The sequence below is a fragment of the Macrobrachium rosenbergii genome, chromosome 42 (genome assembly GCF_040412425.1).
Source record: "Macrobrachium rosenbergii isolate ZJJX-2024 chromosome 42, ASM4041242v1, whole genome shotgun sequence".
Classification (NCBI taxonomy): domain Eukaryota; kingdom Metazoa; phylum Arthropoda; class Malacostraca; order Decapoda; family Palaemonidae; genus Macrobrachium; species Macrobrachium rosenbergii.
Window position 1 is genome coordinate 30,497,028 of NC_089782.1, and position 12,208 is coordinate 30,509,235.

Sequence of the window (12,208 nt, forward strand, 5' to 3'; positions counted from 1 at the left end):
ATTTTGACGTTCATACTTAGATGACAACACTCTGACATCCCCTATGTCAAAAACAGAAATTCATTACTTCCACATGACTGACATTACACCTTCAATAACATATATATACCAAATTTCAAAAATTTGTATTTTTCCTAGGATACGACCCAACATTTTCATAAACAGAGCATTCAGTGCAAGGCAGCCTGCAGCTGTCATTAGCTTAACAAAAACAAATGCCTATCAGATAGGCCTACTGTCACTCACAAACTGAGCTACGTTAACTAATATATTTAGTTCTCAGCCGTCTTAAAGCGCCATTATCACCAGGAGAAGAATAATTGACAAAGGAACTTTGTTTTTACTCTATAAAAAGGCATACATTCAAAATTTAATGTATTCAAATATTTAACATTACACTTACCAGCTTCCACTCGACAAACCAGTGAAAGAGGATCAGAGACATCTTGGAGTATATGTCACTATACTTGTCGTAATAAAATGAAACACTGAAAAAATAACTATTACAGATTACTTGAAGGAAAGCACAAACAAATGTATAAATTAGCCAACATACTGAGGGTAACTACACTTGCATAAGGTTTAAAAAAAAAATAAAAATAAAAGACGTATCTATGATTGGTCCCACAAATTCATGCACAATGTATCTTAACCCTAGTGGAACACCATGGCAGCATGAAGATATGTAAACTGCATCTTGGCACAATTAAAAACTAATTATATGCAAGAACTGGTGTGAATTATGCATGCTCACTATAGTTTGTCACCGAGGCTTAAAAAATGACAAACTGTGTACGTATCACCAGTGAAAATGGTCCCATGACTTTTTTGACAATGTGAAATGTATTTATCTTACAATCCCATAAAATATAGTATGCGGTATATATTTTCTTGAAAAACTACAATATACTGCATTGTTTCCGAAATAGTTTTATACATTACATAACCAATGTCTCATTACCTATGTTACTGCATAAATTTTCTTTCAAGAATTAACTCCACCGACAAGGTCTTGTTATAAGGATTATAATGGAATAACCACAAATATATACTATATATATGACTACAGTATACAGTTGAAAGACTACAATATACAATAAAAAGCTCATATGGAAGACTCGGCACTTATTGAGCTGTCAGAAACATTGATTAAGTGGAGATTGTGAATGCAATATGACAAATTTGCTTTGACAAAACATGAGATTCACCAATCCATGGGAAATTTGACAGAGTTCGTGAAATAAACATATCGTGAAATCACAGCATGTTCTCCGAAACAAAGTTTTCCTTTACACAGTAGTCAAAACATACACAATGGACGACTTAATCACAAACATTATGGGCGACTTAATCGTAACGAAAATTTAGCTAAATTAACGAAATACTGAGATCAGAACACATTTACTCGCCAATCTTGAAATGAATTCTTCAGAGGCTGTACAAATCAAATATTTCATCTTCTGTACGAAATTTAGATTCCAATGATAAAAAATGCCTCTCGAAGACTTTCACGGCTTCTAATTACCAAGCGCTGATTATCAACTCTTTATATGAAGGGAAGGGCATTCGTTTCAGTGACCGTCACAGGGGTAGTGGAGTTTTCCTTGATGGGCGTGTACTCCACTTTCTGGGTTGCGAACTCCAAAGTCTGGTAGTAAGTGGGAGCACCAATGTAGGTGTACAACTGCATGTCCTCAGAGTTGTACAAAACTGTTGTGTTAACAACAGTGGCAAACTCGACGGATTCTGTTTTGATCGTTTGGTTGTTGATGGTGGAGTAGCTGGTGGATTGGTACTTGACTACGTACGATGGCTGGAGGGGTTCCACTGTGTGGAGCAGAGTCTGGAAGTCAAGATTTATATTAATGCAAAATTATTATTATAATCATTTTTTTATGATTATTATTATTCAAAAGATAAACCCTTATTCATACTGAACAAACCTCAGGGGCCACTGACTTGAAATTCAAGCTTCTAAAAAGTATGGTGTTCATTTGAAAGAAGTTACAGAGGATAAAAGAAAGAAAGATAAACGAATAAATTAAGATAAAAAGTTAAAAATATAAATAAATTAATATAAGAGGTGAATTGTTTTAGGGTAGTACTACCTTGCGTCTTTGCATAAACATCCTCAAAACCAATTTTCTTCTCCCTACAATTATCTTCTGATGCCCAAAGTGAGTACCATAAAGTTCAAAAGGACATTTTGTAATCAATTATACAGCTGTGTACAGTTGTATTTGTATAAGTAGTATCTGAATACAGTATTACAACACTGACTAGCTATGAACGGTTAAACCTCCCTACCTGATATATACAAGAAGGACATGAAGAATGATTTCCCTTTTATGTACAAAGACATACTGTACAGTATTGCATTTCATTGACAAAAAGTTCTATTTTGGACTTTTACTATGACATGCAAGTACAGCAAATAAATGCAAAACTTGAGGCAACCCTGAGACACCCTGTAAGCCCAAATGGTGGCAAATATGTGATGTAAAGCGTCCAAAAGATACCTGAATAATGTGGCAAAGGAGTTTCTCCTCTGACAGTGAATAAACAAATCTGCTAACTCACAAACCCAAGCAGAGGAACGAAACTATTATGTCAGAACATAACTGGGATGAAAATAGTCCCAATACTGGTTTTTAAATGCTGTAAGGTGTTTACCTCAGGAGTTTGATTAAAATACACAAATTAATACTGTAACCTGACAAGCAATGGCAGAAGGATTATACCTTGAATGACGGTTAAAAACTGATGCAGGATAACCTTGCAGTAATTAGGCTGAAGTTTTCAACCAAAATTAAGTGGTACCCTTGGGTTACCAGTGAATGGAAATTATAATGATATAATTCATATAAACGGAAACTAAATTTATATATGATTTCTGCTATTCTCTCTCTAGGAATGCAGTCTTCCAAAATACCAGTATAAGAAAGAGTGGTTCATGGTATAGATTTATCAAAGCTATGAAGTTTGATACTGGCAAGACATACACGCATACAGTCTCAAAATTTTTACAAGGAACAAGCATTACATACACAACTTTGCATGCTTGAAACCAAGCATTCATGTGTGTATGCTTGCTGCTATTAAAATCACTGAATTATTCCAAATAATTATGTGAAACCTTTAAAGCATAACTAAATTTTCTAAATTAAATTAAAAGTTATGTATGGGATAAGTGTAATAGAAAGTGGTGCTTCACTATTGTAAATGAACAGTTAAAAAGTGGATATTTGTCAGTTTTTTCTGAAGGTACCAGCAGTTATTTTCATGCTGAAATACAGCAAACTTATTAAGCCTTTGATGATAAATTGACGAACTCTGACAGTTGCATATTTGTACACCTGTACACCTATGACTTAAAAACACTTTTCAGGGAAAATAATATAATGAAAAACTGCCAAGTAAATCACCTTCCTGTGGACATGCATAGCTACATTAACTAACTACAACTTCACCAACATCATTAAAACTATTGTCGTTACGTCAGATTTTCAAATTACTGTACGGGGTTAGATGTGAAAAGGGTCCTATCCACAGTCTCCTGTTCTGTCCTCTTTTGGCCTGAATGCCTGCAAGGTCTAGGGAGACAATAAAATTCTCAACATGTTAGAAGCTTTATCTTGGCTACAACTGAAATGTGCAATAGTTTGCCTAGTGCAGTTGTTGCATCATCTGATCTCCAAACATTCAAGCTAGGAGCAAATTCATTCCTGCTCTCTGCTGCTGTTGACGTCTCCTGAATTTCTGGTGTATCAGTTTTAAAGAAAGAAAGATTGACGGCCACGATCTAACCGAATGCGTACCTTGTGATTCGTTTCCTTGTAGACTGTCTGTACGTACTGGAACTGCTGCTGTGTCTCAGATGGCGGGGTAGTTTTGAACTGGGGCGGCACGACAACTGTGGGAGCGAATTCGACTGCTCCAACAATGCTTGCCACCAGTAACCCGAAGAAAACGTAAAAATAATTCATGTTCGTAGAGATCTGGAAATAGGATACCTGGTTATAAAATCAAAATACAAACACAGAAATGTTTTGATAAAAGATATTTATAAGGACAGTGCTTTATTAAGTAGGGTACATAAAACTTTCTATCACTGAAGTTTCCAAATATGGGACAAAGACAATGAAAATCCAAAATACTTTAAAAGTATGTATGGGGGGAAGAGTGACTTTCATACGAACACCATATTTGAATAAAAAAAAAAAGCTATACAGTAACATTAAATGCAGCACCTAGCAAATTTATAATGGACATTGAGAAAATACACTGCAGTATCTCAGTGAAAAGACGTAATCTCAAGCATGCTGGCGAGTTAGCAAATCATGAAGGCTAATCAGTTAAGTTAAAATTTTTTTAAAAGTTGTAGAAGGGGATTTTTGCTTAAAGCCTAAGCCTAACCTATAGTTCTTGTTCACCTATTCCTCCTACTATAGGCTGGAGACTAAGTTTCAAGGGAGAGCCACTGACTGACATGCTCAATATGCTATTATGTCACTACATAATGTTAGAAAATCTCACGGCTCAAAAATTGTCGTGTTTACAGTGTGGCCTCGACTTACAGCAGGGGATCTGTTTCAGCGTCTCGCCGTAAGTGGATTTTCGCCACTATTGGCACTGTAACTTGATGCTGTATTAAGTTACGGTGCCGTTAACTTGATGCCTACTCTTGCCGTTGGCACTGTCAATGGCGCTGTAACTTGATGCAACATCAAGTTACAGCACTTGCCGTTAGCACTGTCAATGGCGCTGTAACTTCATGCAACATCAAGTTACAGCGCTGTAAAATGCCGTTAACGGCACTGAAAAAGTGCCGTAGGATCAAACTGCCGCAAGTCGAGGACACGTTGTATTGGTCAACTAATGGAATGACTGCAAATGCAGTTGCAAACACATTTTCTCCCTCTTTCTGTCAGTGACAGAGGCAGTTGCAGTGATCAATTAATTCTCTCTCCATCTCAAATTTAGTTTTTAGTTTTCTGTAAAATAAAACCACTGAGATGGCTTTGTTTGTCCATCCACCCTCAGATCTTAAAAACTCCTGAGGCTAGAGGGCTGCAAATTGGTATGCTGATCATCCACCCTCCAATCATCTAACATACCAAATTGCAGCCCTCTAGCCTCAGTAGTTTTCATTCCATTTAAGGTTAAAGTTAGCCATGATTGTGCTTCTGTCAATGCAACAGAGTTTCATGGGTTGCAGCATTATATCGAGACCATCGAAAGATAGATCTATTTTCAGTGCTCTTGATTACGCACTGTACAGAAAACTTGATTGCGCCAAAGAAACTTTGGCACATCGTCTACTTGTCATAATTACAACGGATCCTGATAATTAAGAATCCACACCATGCTGTAAGTTTAAAGGCTAAATTGCTACATGAAAACAGCTATAATATGAATAGTGACATACTGGTAAGGAAGATATAATTCTTAAACAGGACCATTTACCCAAGAAACTTATTTTAAGGTTGTATTTATCCAGGAAAACTTATGATAATGTTGTATTTATCCAGGAAAACTTCTGATAATGTTGTACATCTTTTTATTACACGATTGAAAAAGAGAGAGAGAGAGAGAGAGAGACTCATTCTCGTACACACATACGCACAATGAATGCTGACATGTACAATGGCATTGGGCTTGCTGTTGCGTCACTGGGAAAAATTTTATAAATTGCAATTTCAGAATATCCTTTTGACATCAATAAGCATATTCAATGAGTACCAAGAATGCCAAGGGGTTTTTAAAGTAGAAGATTAACACAGGCAGGCCTTAGTCATTGTGAGAAGTTAGACGTCTTCCTAAAACATAAAAATGGCATGTTTTGGAAATTATCATTATGTATCATTATTCGGAAGATGAACCCTATTCATATGGAACAAGCCCACCACAGGGGTCAAAGACTTGAAATTCAAGCTTTCAAAGCATATGGTGTTCATTTGACAGAAGTAACAGACGGTAATAGGAAATACAGAAAGAAGAGATCAGTCACTGGAAAAGAAAAATATACTAAGACATTAATAAATACATATATAAAAATGTAAAAATTTTATAAAATACAAGGTTTGTTGCTTCAGGGTATTAATGCATTCTACCTTTGTTTGAATTTTAAGGTTCCAATTGCACAACCACCTCAGCAAGACTGTTCTACAGTCCAATGGTGTGGGGTACAAAGGACCTCTGGAACTGTGAAGTTCGACAGCAAGGCGCACTCACTGCATATTGTTGCTGCCGTTCAGCGAAAGATAAGTAAGCTACAGAAGGCAATCAAATTCAGGAGCTACAAAAAATTAGGAGCATACAAGATGAGATACATGCATTACGTTAATGGGCACGTCAACTGCCTTTCATGAGAACAACGTGGCCATGTTCTAGCTACTGCTAAGGACTTTATAATCAGTACTTAGCAGCTGACCTTTTATAGCCAGCCTTCCTCCTAAGACATACAAATAAGGGTTAGACAGCTAATTAAATTCAGAAGGTACAAGAAAAGATGCATACAGAGCAAGGAACTCTCTAATCAATACAGTGATGTACTCCGCTAATGAGGGTACGTGATAGGTGAATTTCCTTAAAAACACTTACAAAAAAAATACAGGTTCTGAGAAAAAGCTAAATGAATTTGTGAAGTTGGATTCAGAATCTACAAAAATCAAAAGCATACACTTGTATTTTTCATTCTTTAAATGTGGCCTAGCCCAGTCTATACCCGAGCTACAGGGAAACTATGAGCAAGCTTTGCAGTGCATGCTATACCTATCTTAACTTATTTCACTACCCTCGTCATTCAATACTTAAGGCAATGAGTAGTTGAGCTAATGCTTTACATACTTGAGCTGTAGCCTAACATAATTCAAGTAAAAAAAAAAAAAAATTCCCTATGGCCTGTGCAAGAAACTTGGGTTATGCAAGATCAAATGGCCTGGTCTATGAAGTAGGCTTACGTTTAAAAGGTGTGGTATTATAAAAGTTTATGAAAGCATATGAAAAATAGCATAAATTTGCCCACTTAGGCTACTGTTCTAGGTGAATATGTGGTAAATTGTATATACTATGAAATTTGACTGTACAGTACTTACTGCCTGCATTGTGAAAACAGCATTTGTTACTTAAATATTGGTTATTTAAATACACAAATGAATGATATTAAATGTTGACTTCTTTCAAATGTTTGCTTAACATACAGAGATAAACTAAATTAAGGACATCACCATATTAGCAACAAAAGATAACTTCACTAACAAAATGAAATGCAAATGAGCTCAGTAAAAGACAAGGAAGGATCTGCAAACTGCAAATCGTTACCAATGCTTAAAACATTGTCATGTATTAAGGCAAAGTGTATAAACTGTATTTATAAATCTGATTGCAATACCAGTACTGCATAGGCCTATCCTTTCCACGCTAAAGGGATGGGTCCACAAAAAAAGTGTTAGCCTTCAAGTTCCTCAGCCTTGGGATTGGGTTAACACAAATATCAGAGGTTTGCACCAGAGATTATGCTCAGAATAGCATACAACACAGGATATGGAGTCTGGAAAATATATGGTTTATGTACTTTGCAAGAAACTGAAGTGTCATACTGTTGTCAAATAAATTTCTCATTATTATTACCAAATTAACAATGAAAAATGATCATTTGGTATTCTTTTCCTTCATACAGTAAAAGGGGGAATTAAACGATAGCCTGGCCATAACTTGTTTAAAGTTTACAAGGCCACTAATAATTGGTAGATTGGGAATGGGTGGGCCACATTAAGTGGTTTTTCTATACAACAGACTGACCTAATTACAGGGTGCTCAAGGAAAAAGGCTGGCTTGTTCTAAAACAACAAAAACTAGGAGGTTTTTGATATACTCTAGCGCATATTTATACGGTCCAAGCATAAATATATAATTAACTTGCTCATTTACATCAGTAAATCATGTACAGCCTATTCTTGTTTCTGAAAGCTTTTGCAATGTGTAGCCTAGACTGTAGTGCGTTACAGGAATAAGCAAAATATTCATCTCTTTTTAGGCAAAATGTTCACAGGACTAATCCAGGTTATGCAAAACGACCTTAACCTACGTAAATTAAGAAATATATCGTTGAGTAACATAAAAAGGTGAAGAAACCGTATATTTAAAAGAATGCTGGCATACGGCCTGCTGTATCAGCACCAAGTGCAGGCTACGTCTGTGCCTTAGGGCTAGCCTGAGCTAGGCTCCGTGTCAGGAGCGGATTAACGGCCCGTTGGAAAACTAATCAAACCGTTAACTAAGCAACCTACAGGCTAAGCCGACGGAACACCACCTTGTCTGTTAAGATTATGAGATTATCAATGCTAACCATCAGGCATTAAGAAACCGCAGACTTCAACCACAGACTCGGGAACTCAGTGGGCGTCTGTGGGACACCTATCACGCAAAAATGCACTAGAAGTTATAATACATCCGCATTTACTCATTTTAAAGGAAACCCTTCAGTAAATTATCAGTAAAATGGCAATAAATAACCAATAAAAGTCTAAATGATGCAAAGAATTCGTAGATTTCTCCATAACGACTTGAGAATTGAACGTGCGTCATAAAAATTCTCGGTATTTTCCTTCAGGAAACTCCCAGACTCTGCATCCGCTACACACGAAACATGATCTTCTCTTATTTCTCACAAATTCCTCCATTATTCGTGGCATTTTCTTACTCCAAACACCGAGGAAAACATTGAACTGTAATGAAATAACATTTGGGTGACACAAAAGCGTAATTTGACGCTTAAATCAGCTTAAAACTTACGTCGGACGAAGCACACCAAGAGACAGTCTTCCTACTCCCGACGACAGAACAACAATGACTTGTGAAGATCGTGACGTCACGGGGCTACTCGGACGTATCTGTGACGTCATGATCTTGGATATAGTTGCCATATTTTTTTTTTAGATATAATTCAGAGAACTATTAATATACCTTCTCGAATTTACGTTGTACAGATATATTATTTTATTAATCGTATATATCGATAAATTGAATTACTTGAACGTACTTGTGACATATTTTACGCAGGAATACCTTGATCGTTCGAGATATATATGGCAACAACTGGCATCTGCCGTAATGGAGAACATGTTCGTTTTTTCTTATAATAAGAGTCAGGATCCAGACAACAGTATTGGAACTTTCATCATGTGTCGCAATTCTGACTTCAGTAACGAAATGGACTTCTTTCAGAACGGAAACATACGAACCACACCGGAAATAGAGACCAGAATAATCTTGGAAGTCTCTCTCTCTCTCTCTCTCTCTCTCTCTCTCTCTCTCTCTCTCTCTCTCTCTCTCTCTCTCTCTCTCCCCATATATAGGCTACATATGAGTCAGATTATATATATATATATATATATATATATATATATATATATATATATATATATATATATATATATATATATATATATATATATAAATATATAATGTATATATATGTATATATATATATCTATCTATCTATCTATCTATCTATATATATAAATATGTATATATATATATATATATATATATATATATATATATATATATATATATATATATATATATATATATATATATATATATATATATATATAAATTACTTACAAGTAGATGAATTCTGTTGGTGACACGAATACATTTATCTATAAAATGCCTTTATATGTATTTTACTATAATTCTCTCTCTCTCTCTCTCTCTCTCTCTCTCTCTCTCTGGAAAACGTCAGTTTGACGGCCTTTCCCGCCTATTCGGCATAAACGTATATGCGGCATGAATAAAGAATAAATTCTTAGGAATATGAATAGCAGCCACATATCCCACGCTGCTCAAACGTCAATAGACTTTGACGTATTCTGAAACCCTAATTATAGAAACCTTTGGAATTGAATTCTCTTTCCGAAACCAAGAATAGATTCGTCAAACAGACTTATCGGTTGGTTGTTGTAAATATTAAATCACATACGAAATGTGCCACGGTGTGGAACTTCCCAGTTCCAGAGGTCTCCTTTATTCCTCACGCCGCTGGACTGCGGAACTGAGGGAGTCTTGCGATTGGAACTTCTTCAGAAGTTCAGGCGAAGATGCGATGCATTGCTACCCTAAGACAATTCGCGTTGTATTTTAATAATTTATTTATATTTTTATCAATTTTTTTTACTAATTGATTTGTCGTTTTTTCTTTTCTGTTGTCTAATCGCTTCTTTCCGTGTACTGTTACCTTCTGTCACTAATGTCGAATGAACACCATAATATTCTTTGGAAGCTTGAATTTCAAGTCAGTGTGAATAGGGGGTTGATTTTCTAAATAATAATAATAATAATAATAATAATAATAATAATAATAATAATAATAATAATAATAATAATAATAGTGTTGTAGTAAGTTAATCCAACAATATTATTATTATTATTATTATTATTATTATTATTATTATTATTATATTATTATTATTATTATTATTATTCAGAGGATGAACCCTATTCATATGGAACAAGCCCACCACAGGGGCCACTGACTTGAAATTCAAGCTTCCAAAGATTATTATTATTATTATTATTATTATTATTATTATTATTATTATTATACAGAACGTAAAGTAAAATAAGGTAACTGGAAACCCTGTAAGAAGAGATCAGTTATTAGAAAAGAAATAAATATTTAATGATAACAAATGAATGGATAAGAACATAAATAAATGAAGCCTGGTTTAGATTTTGAATATCTTTTTATATTCATAAAAATATTTTCAAACTTTTCGTTCCTCTTTCTTCAGAAATATTGATCACTGTAACCTTCTGTAAGGTAAAGGTACAGAATACAAAGGATTGTGTAGAATTATTTATTGTCGTTACATTTCCTGCGCAAAGGATTGTGTAGAATGATTTATTGTCGTTACATTTCCTGCGCTAAGTATGTGCAGTGATGACATTTGTACTACATAGAATGAATACCCTGTGCCAAGGTTATATTTACAACAACAACAACAACAAAAATAAACAAAGGAATTATCAATATCATCAGAAATCAACAAAGAAATTAACAATTAATAACATCAAAAACAAAATAACATGTCAACAATATTGGTCTAATTGTGATTTCTCGACGAAGCGTAACTGACATATTCTCTCTCTCTCTCTCTCTCTCTCTCTCTCTCTCTCTCTCTCTCTCTCTCTCTCTCTCTCTCACAGGAGTTCTTACAAAAAACGCTGAATTGAACGAATTATCAAAATGATCTCAACCAAATCTACTTTCAACTCGAAAGAATCACTATCTTTGGGGTCGTATTTCTGTTGTTATGGGCTCGACGAGTAGGTTGCCACGGCACGATAATGGGACATGTAGGTTCGTCATTCCCCAGCTGTACTGACACCTTTAGCTTTCACTAAACCCGACAGTTTTTCCTCACTACGTTCTCATAGGCTTGCTTTCTTCCGTCGTGTCTGGGCTCTCACTGAAAGAGATAGCGGGTGTTAGAAAGTCGTGGATGAAAGTGAGTGAATAGGAATATATATACACACATATATATATATACATAATATATATAATATATTATATATATATATGTCTCCAGTTTAATTTAAATAAATAAATGAATAAAGATCTTTTGACTAAAAAAATGATAATTTAACAAATATCAATGAATAATGAATGAAAAAATAAGAATATAAATTATAAATAAAAATAATAAAGAAATCAATGAAGACTAGGTTAAAATCTAAAGAAAATATTGTATTTAATTGATATTTATTTCTTTAATATTTCTATTCGCCATTTATTTGCTTTATTGTTTAAATCATTATTGATTAATTTGGTTTTTATAATTATTATTCATTCATGACTTTGTACTTAGTACTATTCATTATTTTTTATTCATCCACTCAGTCATCATCCAATTATTCCCTGTAGGGGGTTAGTGCTGTCAGTACACCTCACGCGGTGCACTGTAGGCAACTCCTTTCGTTCCTTTTACTGTACCTCCTTTCATATTCTCTTTCTTCCATCTTGCTCTCCTCAACCCTTCCCTAACAACTGATTCGTAGAGCAACAGCAAAAGGTTTCCCTCCTGTTACACCTGTCAAACCTTTCACTCTCAATTTCCGTTTCAGCGCTAAATGACCTGATCGGTCCCAGTGTTGTTGGCCTGAACTCTATATTCACTTCAACTCCTTATTCCTCATTCCT

The 12,208-nt window shown here is 34.9% G+C and overlaps 2 protein-coding genes across 2 annotated transcripts in view; both read right to left on the minus strand.

Moving 5' to 3' along the window:
• Window positions 1-362: 362 nt before the first annotated feature.
• LOC136828141 (uncharacterized) lies at window positions 363-8,880 on the minus strand. The gene is made up of 3 exons (XM_067085960.1): window positions 8,797-8,880; window positions 3,819-3,998; window positions 363-1,843 (listed from the first exon to the last, which is right to left on the minus strand). Exons 2-3 carry the CDS (start codon window positions 3,984-3,986, stop codon window positions 1,547-1,549), a joined length of 465 nt encoding a protein of 154 aa, XP_066942061.1. The 5' UTR covers window positions 3,987-3,998; window positions 8,797-8,880; the 3' UTR covers window positions 363-1,546.
• Window positions 8,881-10,851: 1,971 nt separating this feature from the next.
• LOC136828142 (organic cation transporter-like protein) overlaps window positions 10,852-12,208 on the minus strand; it is a 14,037-nt gene continuing 12,680 nt past the window's right edge. Inside the window, exon 13 of the mRNA XM_067085961.1 lies at window positions 10,852-11,477. Within this exon, the coding sequence (XP_066942062.1) occupies window positions 11,432-11,477 (46 nt within the window). The 3' untranslated portion in view covers window positions 10,852-11,431. The remainder of the gene's footprint in view (window positions 11,478-12,208) is intronic.